Raw genomic sequence first — 10,463 nt, forward strand, 5'->3', positions numbered from 1 at the left:
AGTCCCAGTACATGGTGCTGCACCTGGGTCAGGACAATCCCAGACATGAGCCCAGCCTAGGAGAAGAAGTCATTGAGAGCAGCCCTATGGAGAAGCACTTGGGAATTGTGGTGGATGAAAAGCTGGACATGAGCCAGCACCATGTACTCGCAGCTCAAAAAGCCAACCATGTTCTGAAGCCCTGTGGGCAGCAGGTCAAGGATGGGATTCTGCTCTGCTCTCATGAGACCCCACTGCAGTGCTGCATCCAGCTCTGGGGCACCCCAGCACAAGAAAGATGTGGACCTGTACAAATCAGTTCAGAGGCCACAAAGATTATCAGAGGACTGGAAAATTTCTGTTATAAAACAGGCTGAGAGAGTTGGGGCTGCTAAACCTGGAAAAGAGAAGGCTCCAGAAAGACTTTAGTGCAGGCTTCCACTGCCTAATGGGGGGCTTATAAGAAAGAGGGAGAGTGACTTACATGAGCAGGCAGTGATAGGAGAAGGGAGAACAGTTTTAAACTAAAGAGGAGATATTTAGGTTGAATTCTTTACTGTGAGAGTGGTGAGGCACTGGCACAGATTGCTCAGAGAAGCTATGGATGCCTCATCCCTGAAAGTGTTAAGGACCCGGTAGGATGGAGCTTTGAGCTGCTCAAGTGGATGGCATCCCTGCCTATGGCAGGGGGTTGGAATGGTATATGACCTTTAAGGTTCCTTCCAACCCAAACCTTTCTGATTCTGACTTTGGCAAGATTGTGATTCCCAGTGCTGTCTTAGTGGAAAAGCTGTCATCTCAGCCAGAAGTACTGCTGTTGGTTAGTGCTGTATTCCTCTTTCAGCAAGAGAAAAATAGATCACTGCTGCCCAAAGGTAAAGTCGATAGCAGCTCCCCAGACTTCCTTTTTTAAAGCACATTAAGCAGAGTTCACCAAGATTGTGTGTTCTTGTACTTGGTCCACTGTGGTTGTTCTGCATGTTCATGGCAGAATTTCCATAATTAGAGGAGTGCAGGGAAGAGGTTTGGAGGCTTGCTGTCCCTTCGGAGATGTTTTCTGTGCATGAAAATGCCCTCAAGAAGATAGGGTAGCTAAATGCTGTGCAATTAGGGAGGCTCATCTGTCTGCAGAGAGCAACCCTCCAACATGCCAAAAGAAAGGGAAAGGCATAATGGCTTCTGCAGTTTACCAAACATAAAATCAGTGTTATGTCAAAGCTTTCAAGTCTGGTAGCACAGAGCAAGCTGAACTTCATCCCATAATTCCAGCATATGAGGAAGAGGAATGTTTTGTCACATATTCCTGATACAGATGGGCAATTTTAAATGTTATGTTCTCGCCCTTGCTGTTTTCAGCCTCTCCCTGCTTTTGTGTGGTCACCTCAGAAGTAAACTTGAGCCATTCTGTCACGTGGCTTCTTTCAGCTTGCTGCTAACAGTGTAAAGTGACACTGTGCCACCCTGTGTCTGGTAGGAAAATGTCCCCTCATCTAAAATACATTTGGAATAGAGAAGGCTAGCAAGGACATAAAGAAAAATAGTCGAAGATTGTGACAATAAACTAACTTTAATTTATGACAGCTTAATTATGAGTTAGTTTTCCAATTCCTGTCCACTTTGGAGCACAGGCTACAGTACTTCTCTGGAGTGAGTGAGTACTGTGAAAGAACTTCCAGAAATTCTTCGAGTGGGCAGAGACTTGCTTTACAGCCTTTCACCACTTGCTCCTGCAAGGCAAAGAGACAGAAACACAAATATTGTGCACTGCCAAAGCCCTTTTTTGCTGCATGGTGGAACCACAAGCCCAAGATTTGTAGGAGGGACTTGCCACAGGATCTCACCTCTCCACGGTAAGCCACGCGCACAAACCACTCCTTGGAGCGCCGGTGCTGATACAGTTCCAGGGTCACATCAGCAGCGTAAGGTGGCCACTTGTGATCAAAGGTGCCCAGTGCCAGAAGGATAGGAATTAGAGTGGAGTCATGAGCAGCATAGAGGAAGAGCTTTCTGGAAAAAAATTATAAAGGAAAAACAGACCTGGAATGGCAGCTGTGTTCCTCCGTAGATAGGCAGCAGCACTCATGCTTTTTTTAGCAGGTGAGTGCTCCTTTTAATCCCACACATTCAATGTCTTTCTGAACCAGTTTTTCACAGTGCCATCAAGTTAGAATTTATAACTATTAGAGAAGGAGTTCTGTGCTGTACCTGGCCTTTTCAGCTGGATTTGAGGGATTTACTGCTGCTTTAATGTTCTTCTCTAAGGTATTTAACAGGAGGCCAACACTCATCTGAAGCATTTCTCTAGAAAAGAAGCAGAAATAAATTTACTAGTTTTAAAACTTTCACACAATTATACGTGAAAACTTGAGAACCTGCTTTTCTCTTATGATTTGATCACCTGTATTGAGTGTAGGTAAGAACTATTAAATGCAATTAATATGGCCAGTTTTTAGTTCACCTGTTGTGTAGTCACCACTCGAATGTGAGGACAGAATGGGAGAAGAGAGGTGTTAACAAGCAGTCTCATGAAGTGTGGCCATGTAAATGACAATCTAGAAACTCTTTAATTGTTCTCTAGACTGTTTTGTTTCCCTAGTATGGTTTCTGAGTGCATGGGTTTCAGCTAGGCAAGATTACTGCTGCAAAACAGCAGCTGAAGTGGTTGGGGTCTTTGGTGAGGAGAGGCAGGATTCAAGAAAGTGGCTGTTGTATTTAAAAAGTAGTTTTTTTCCTCTTGTTAAAGAAAGAGATGATCTTTATACAATATCTGGTGGGAAGAAACTCCCTCTACCTAATGAATACATCAGTGGAAATGGAAGATGTGTGTGACTAACTCTCCTGGGTGTTGTGGGAATGTGGTAAATCAGTCTTTCATTACCTGAGATCTCTAATACATGGTAAAAAAAAGACAGTCCTATACTACCACCTGAGAAGAGCTGGTGAATGTGGCAGCTGCAAATGATTCTGAAAGGAAAATGACTGCTAGGCTAGCAACTCAGCCAGCCTTCACAAACAACTGTGGAGGAGGTAATTAGTTGCACGTAGCAGCAGATTCTCTCTGCAAGTAGTTACATGTGTGCAGGGCCTGGCATCACTTTTTCCGCTAGCGCCAGCGCTTCTCAGCTGAGCTGTGCAGGTGCCATCCCTGGGATAAGCTTCCCAGGCTGGAATTTGGACTGTACTTGTGCAACCTCAAGGGCAGCCTCAGGGCATGGGCTGGAAGCATCTTCTCTTTTCTTTTGCTTTTGCCACTGGTTCACTTCAACCCCTGTGGCAATTGAGGCCTTCACTGCCTACCTCATGGCATCTTAGTCTCCTCAGTGTGCACTCCTTTTTGCTAGGACTCAAGGTGCTGAACTTTACATTGAGACAGCTGAGGCACAAAACTCATGAGTGAGTTCTGGTTGGGGAGTGCAGCAGATGGGAAAGCATTTCTGTCTACTGAGTAAGCAGGTTATCACATCCACCCTAGGTAAGACAGCCGCTGAGGCCAGAGGCATGGACAGAGGCAATCACCTGGAACAACTGTCTTCCAGAAGGAAAAGCATGGAGTCAACACATCGGCGCTCCACTGTCTGCTGGAAGCTCTTCAGCACAGGGCAGCTTGGCATATTGTGCACCTGGAAGGAGGAGATGCAGCAGAGTGGTAGGGTTTGACCCTCTCTGAACCGAGCCTGAAAACACATGGTGACTGCCCACAGAAAACAGCTGCTTGTATCACACCATTTGTACTACAGTATTGTACTACGATACGCATGTGAGGATTTTTAGGATGGTTTTAAACACACAGACTTGCTCTGTGTACCAAAAGGATGGATGTTTGTTCTTAAGGATCCCATTCCATGGGGAGTGTAACACATTGAGCCATTCAGCTGGCAGACCAGTTATCATTAGCGCCAGCAAAAAAGAGGCACTAAGGAGGGGTAGAAATGTGCCCAACTTCCTTCCAGTAGCAGCAGTCTGGCTCACAAGTAGTGTGCTGGAACGGGGATTAAGATGACTTTTAGGTGCTGAGTGCCAAAAAGCACTTTATAATGGGGAAGCAAGGCCCAATGCCTCTATTAGCTCTACATTACACTTGAAAGAAATACTGGATTTCAAGGTAAGAACAAAAATACTGGAGACAAGTCTTCATCGAACCTACAGCAAGGCTGACCCCACAACTTGCATTTTCAAAAGGTCATGCTATTTCTATAAGCATTCTGGGTTGCATAGAAAGCTACTGGAGTGCACATTAGTATCCGTGGGTGCTGGCACTGTGATTTCCTCCATGTGCATGGTAAGGGGATGTTTCTTTCTGTGACAGTGAAACAGAAGGGCTCAGCTCACCTGCTCAGCAAAAATGTTATCAAGGAGGACAAAAAAATCCACAGACTCATCATCATTAATGCCCATACTCTTCTTAATTTTTTTCAAGTCATCACAGACACCTGGCTGGTGCATAGCATTCTCTGACCTATCCCTGTAAAGGAATTAAGAAAACAAAAAAAATTTCACACATTAGGCTTTCTATCTTTTATTTTTCTCATCACCCAGCCCAGTGGAGTTCTCCCACATCAGTGAGGAGTAGAAGAGAAGCACTACAGCATACTGAGTGATTCCTGATGTTGGGATTCTGAGCTGCAGAAAGGACAGATGCTGTATCCAGATTTCAAGGATCAGAGCTGGCTCTCTGCTCTCCCAAAGGCAGGAGGAAAAATTAAGATGAGATGTGAACACCCCAGAAGTGCCTCCCATAAGCAAGGGCTGTATATCAGCTAACAGATCTGGTCATACTGGAACAGTACAGGTCTGTGTCTTCAGGGAGTAGCCTTTAACTGCCTCATGAAAGAAACAGCTTTGAACTGATTGCTGTATGGTGTGGGAAATAGGAAACACCTAGATTCCTGCTTGTAGTTTTAAATCCAACTTTTGCTTTGTTGGAAGCCATTTGCATCTTTAAGCTGCTTTAAATTTTATTTTAAAATATAAGGCTGAGACTATCTGTGCTGGCCATTGTACTCCCTAGGTAGTCTGCCAGCTGAGGCTGTGCTTAATGCAGCTCAAAAAGTCTACCTTGATATGGTCACAAAAAGTGCAGTTGGTGGGCAGAGGGGAGCAGGGAGCAGCAGACACTGCAGATTACTTCTTTTCTGGACAGGTGATGTTATTCAAGGAGGCTGAATATGCTGCTTCTAGGGACTGTCACCTCACCACTGTCTAGACCAATCCTTTGGCTGCAGAGTCAAGCACTGCACAGTGAGCTCTTGCAAGTGAATTCTGACGGCTCTTGAATTTTGGGCAAAAATATGCTAATGTACAATCTAGCCAAACTGTAATATATCTGCCTCTCTTTTTCATTTTCCACCCTGTGCCCAAACATGGCACAGGCATTTCAAAGTACTTGATTCCACAAACATGAGTGTTCTACGTAAGATCTTCCTTATTTCACTTCATTAGCCTTCATTAAATGTGTCAAGGCTGAGTATATTTCAGTTTCTTCAAGGTATGAATGCAACGAGAGCGTTGAAATAATCCCCAACCCAGAAGCTGAATATAAAAAGGAGGCCCAATATGTTCACACTTAAGAGGCTTATTAAGGGATGTAGATGACATTAATTCTGCCCTGCAGCAATGCTACAGACTAGCTGTACATTAGTTAGTAATGAATGTTTGCTAGACACAGACTAAATTGAACTGGTCTTTCAAGGAAAAGTCTCTATTTTATTTTCTTCTGCTGCCACTGCCTGGTGTATAATTCCGGTTACCAAGTATTTTATACAACTAGCTAACCACTCCCAAGAAAGTGGTACGGAAAGAAATTGGGAAATGGGAAGAAAATGTGCTGTTGTAAATTACTACTGCTGAAACGAAACAGCAGTGAAATCATACGGGGAGATATTGCTGGCAATTACCTGGTCAAGTATTTCAGGCGCGGGCAGTTCTGGTAATTAGGGTAGAGTATTTCAGATCTTGCTTCATCAGTGACAATGACAACAGGTCCTGTGGAACAAGAAGGAAGTTTCTGTGATCAGTAGTGCATCTACGTTTCTTTAGACTGCTTTATAATCACTCCCAATCTTTGTGCTCAAGTCCAGTGTTATCAACTAGCAATTTCCCCTGAGCTATCACCTGCAACACAAGCCACTGTACTTGTTTCTGTGCATTTATTTCCACAGGGATGCCTGCTGTGCACCTTGTAAAGCTTCGCAGTTCTGTGTTCATTTTTCTTAGCGCCAAAAATTAGTCTCTGTGTCATGAAGTGTAAGGAGCTCTGGCAAGTCACTTCTACTTGTTAGTGGAACTGAATGTGGAAGGAGCAGATGTGAGATCTTTAAAATGCAGAGCTTATTTTTAGAACAAGTAGTTACCAACTGCAGGATACAGGTGAAAGTTACTCCAGATACTGAACTTGTATCCAAGACACTTGGGTTTCCCTGAGAAACCTTTTTCTGATGTGTGAACTTTTTGCCTTCTTTATGTGGAAGAGGGTTAACACAAAGTCCCTCAGCAGGTCTGAAAGAGCAGTGGAAAGATACGCAAAGAGAGGGAACAAGTGACAAGCTGGTAAAGACTCTACAGGACCAAGAAAACTGGGGAAGGGAGCCAAGTGCAAACAGAGGAAGAAGTAACAACTAGGAGCCAGAGAGAGTTAGGATGCAGAAGGTGTGTGCATCTAGGGAAGACTAAGCAAGGAAAGGCACTGTTCAGAAGTCTCCCCAACCTTCTTTCTGCTGTTGGTACAGCCCAGCTAACACGCAGCGTGTGGACTCCAGATTCCGGAAAATATTAGTGGAACGGATGCTGAAAGAGAGAAAGCAGTTTGTGAGGCAGCACTTCCACCTTCATGTAAACATGGCTGCAGCTGGGGAGGGCTTGCTGGAACTGAGGATTCTGCTTCCACCATGGCTTTGGAAATCTGTGGTGAGACTCTTCTTTTGTCACTACAGATATCTTAGGTAGACACCTATAATCTGAACTGCCCTATCAGAGATAGTGGAGCTAACAAACTAGCACTTCTCTGGTGTGATTTTTTTTAATCATATGCTCTCAGCATTACTGATGTGAGCAGCAGGGGTTGCTTCATCTCACTGAACTTCATCTGTCTGCAGTGAGTTAAACTCTGCTCCAGAAATGCCTGTTTCTCTTTGCTCACCACAAAAGTGCATAACAGCACTGGCAGTGGCTCAGCCTAGGTGAGATGAATCTGTCCCTGGCATCACTCTCAGGACTGCTGGGCAATTGGATGCTTAGTGTCATGAGAGATTTCTAGTGCAGGCTCTGCAGGTTGAGCAAAGATGAAGGCCCAGGGGGGCCAGACTGTTTGCTGTGGGGTGAAGAAGGATATGCTATCCAGTTTTCCCTAGCACAAGGCTACTGGTTAAGAGGCAGGAAGAAAGGAAGGTCCAGGAGAGAACTGAGAGACTCACAAGACCTCAGCAGGCTTAAATGTTGGTGAAAGAAACTGGACTTCTTCCATATAGTTTTTCCTCAGCCGTTCCCCCAGGGCGAATGTCTGCTGCATCCCCACTTTTGTCAGCTGTCCTGCGACTGTGCCACCCTAAGAGCAAAGAGAAGGAGAGGTCTCCAGTGGACTGTGGAAACAAAGTCTACAGAGGAAAGAGGAATCCACCAGCAAATATACCCTCACCTTAAAAACAATCTTATGGTATTCCTCATCCAAGAATGAGGGAGGTTGAGGTCCTCCATTTAGATCTGTCACCGTGTAATCAAACTTAGTCTTAGCAGGTACATCTAAAAGAGCGAGATGCCATTCCACCTGTTTCAAAACAAACAAACAAACAGCTTCAGTGGAAAACTTTCAGGGACATTAAACCAAGGACTTTTAAGTTAAAAAGTCGGTTTATTAAACTGAAGTTGGAGTATCACAGTGTGCAGCCTTGCCAACAACACAACATGGAGACAAAGGGATCTCTTTACACAGCTCATACAGAAATGAGAGTAGTGCCACTCCCTGGATTTGCAGATCTGATGTGCAGGAAATGCAGTACTTGCTTTACTCCCCTTACAGGAGAAGAATCTGAAGGAAATCACAATTGCTGCTCTTTGTTACACACTGAAAAGCTGTTGTAGGAAACTACCTGAGCTATCCCGGCTGGCTCCCCAGGCCACCTCAGTGGAAGCTGGGGGTGCCAGATTCCTTGTGGTAACACCGAGGCAGGAGCCACACCTTTGCTGAGCACCCGTTGTGAGGTGCACAACTTGCCCTTGGAGTAAAGCCTCAGGCTGCCCATCCCTGTATCCTGCCCCTGAGGGCTCCCTGAAGTTGCAGCAATTGTCCCCTCTGCCATCATCTGTCCCACTAATGTGCTACTGCTGTTCCAGTTTAAAGAATCACAGAATTAGGTTGGAAAAGACCTCTGAAATCATCAAGCCCAACCTGTGACTGAGCACCACTGTGTCAACCAGGCCACCATGCCATGTCCAGTCCTTCCTTAAACACCTCCAGGGATGCAGACTCCCACACCTCCCTGGCCAGCCCATTCCAATGTCTAATCCCTGTCTTTGTGAAGAAATTCCTCCTAATGTTCAACCTGAACCTCCTGGGGCACAGATTAAAGACTGTCTCCTCTCCTTCTGCTACTTATTCCCTGGCAGAAAAGCCTGACCCATAACTGGCTACAACCTTTTTTCAAGAAGTTGAGAAGAGTGATAAGGTCACCTCTAAGCTTCCTCTTTTCCAGACCAAATACCCCCAGCTCCTTCGGTGACTTCTCCTAACACTTGTGCTCCCTACCCTTCCCCAGGTCCGTGGCCTTTCTTTGCACTCACTCCAGCACCTCAATGTCCTTCCTGAATTGAGGGACCCAGAACTGGACAGGGATGATCACTGCCCTGCTCCTGCTGGCCACACTACTCCTGATGCAGTCCAGGATGCCATTGACCTCCTCAGTCACCCGGGCACATCGGGCTCACTTCAGTCGCTGTCAAGCAGCACCCCCAGGCCTTTTTCCACTGGGCAGCCTTCCAGCCACTCTTACCCAAGCCTGTAGCAATGCATGGGGTGCAAGCTCCCAAATTCCCATGCTTTCCCCTCAGAAATTACTCTCGGTATCGCTTCGGGAAGGAGAATAAACGCCAAACCACCAGGCTGCCGGGAGCGAGGCAGGAGCTCAGCGGCAGGCACGCCGCCGGCTCGGGTCGGGGCACCTCCGCACCACCCCTGCCCCGTCCATTCCCGTCCCGAGCTCACCGGCTCTGCCCCCGGGATCGGCCGCAGCGGGGTGCGCGCCCCGTGCCGGAACACGACCTGCACCAGCCTCAGCTCCAGATACTGGCGCCGCCCGCTCTCGCTGTCATCCCACTGAGCGGCCGCCGCCGCCGCCCGCCGCCGCTGCGTCCAGGCGGCCAGGCCGCCCAGCACCCACAGCCGGACCCCCCAGCCCATGGCGCCCCCGCCGGCCCGGCCGCACCGCGGGGAACAGTGGGAAGCGCAGTCCCCGGCTGAGCTCCGCCTGGAAGCGGGCACAGAGGAAGACCAGGCGGGGACTGCGGCTCCCGGCGGGCGCCGCGCAGGGGAACGATGCGGCTCTGGGCGGGACGGGCCGCGCCCCCGCCCCGATGGGGGCACGGCCGTCAGCCGAGGCTGCCGGTGTTCACGTGCCTCCGCTCACCGTCTTGGTTTCGTTGTCTTCCCTGGGGGACGCCCCGGGCGCCAGTGTGCACAGTGACCCCGTGTAGCGTTCCAGGCTTGGGGAAGAGTCCACTGTAAAACGACCTGGGGCGCCGGTCACAGCGATTGAACTGAACCAGGTGTGCCCAGGTGGCCAAGGAAGCCAATGGCACCCTGGCCTAGAGCAGGAGTAGCGTGGCCTGCAGGAGCAGTGCAGGGATTGTCCCTCTGTACCCGGCCACACCTCGAATGCCGTGTCCAGTTCTGGGCCTCACTTCGGAAAAGGCCCTGAGGGGCTGGAGCGAGTCAGGGGAAGGGTCTGGAGCACGAGTGTCGTGAGAAGGCGCTGAGGGAGCTGGGGGTGTGAGTCTTTAGAGAAGGAGCCTCAGGGGGACCTTACTGCTCTACAAGCACCCGAAAGGACGGTGTGGCCAGGTGGGGTTTGGCCTCTGCTCCCAGGGAACGAGGGACAGGATGGGAGGACACGGCCTCAAGCTGTGCTGGGGAGGTTCAGGCTGGACACCAGGAAGAAATTCTTCACAATAAGTGTGATTAGAGACTGAAATAGATATTGGAATGAGCTCCCCGGGGAGGTGTTCAGGGAGCAGGGCAAGGGTGAAGGACAAAGAGGAGGGAGGGGATGTTGCCTTGCACAAAGGCCAGAGGGAGGAGCCGCTGCAGGTGGTGTGAGGCTGGCACAGACACCAGGATGTGCAGAGGGGGGATTTTGGTCACCTCGCGTCTCTCAAAGCCCTGCAGTTCTGAAAGGGTTGCCTCAGTTTTCTGAGCTTAAGAGTACGTGAAACACAGAGGCTCAACAAAAGCAGAGAGAAGGGGAAAAATATTTAAGAAGCCAAGAAAATAACAAATG

General features: G+C 48.2%; 1 protein-coding gene across 1 annotated transcript; it reads right to left on the minus strand.

Moving 5' to 3' along the window:
- Positions 1-1,527: 1,527 nt before the first annotated feature.
- ACP6 (acid phosphatase 6, lysophosphatidic) lies at positions 1,528-9,432 on the minus strand. The gene is made up of 10 exons (XM_009092662.4): positions 9,173-9,432; positions 7,610-7,738; positions 7,389-7,519; positions 6,683-6,762; positions 5,874-5,961; positions 4,309-4,441; positions 3,496-3,599; positions 2,185-2,280; positions 1,821-1,986; positions 1,528-1,706 (listed from the first exon to the last, which is right to left on the minus strand). Exons 1-10 carry the CDS (start codon positions 9,365-9,367, stop codon positions 1,566-1,568), a joined length of 1,263 nt encoding a protein of 420 aa, XP_009090910.1. The 5' UTR covers positions 9,368-9,432; the 3' UTR covers positions 1,528-1,565.
- Positions 9,433-10,463: the final 1,031 nt, after the last annotated feature.

Source organism: Serinus canaria, chromosome 1, assembly GCF_022539315.1.
Source record: "Serinus canaria isolate serCan28SL12 chromosome 1, serCan2020, whole genome shotgun sequence".
Lineage (NCBI taxonomy): Eukaryota > Metazoa > Chordata > Aves > Passeriformes > Fringillidae > Serinus > Serinus canaria.

Coding starts and splice junctions, on each gene's coding strand:
- ACP6 (XM_009092662.4), bottom strand. CDS start 9,367: ATGGGCTGGGGGGTCCGGCTGTGGGTGCTGGGCGGCCTGGCCGCCTGG. Junction 3,600..4,308: donor ATAACATTTTTGCTGAGCAG/GTGAGCTGAGCC, acceptor TCCTCCTTCCAG/GTGCACAATATGCCAAGCTG. Junction 1,987..2,184: donor AATCCAGCTGAAAAGGCCAG/GTACAGCACAGA, acceptor ATTTTTTTCCAG/AAAGCTCTTCCTCTATGCTG.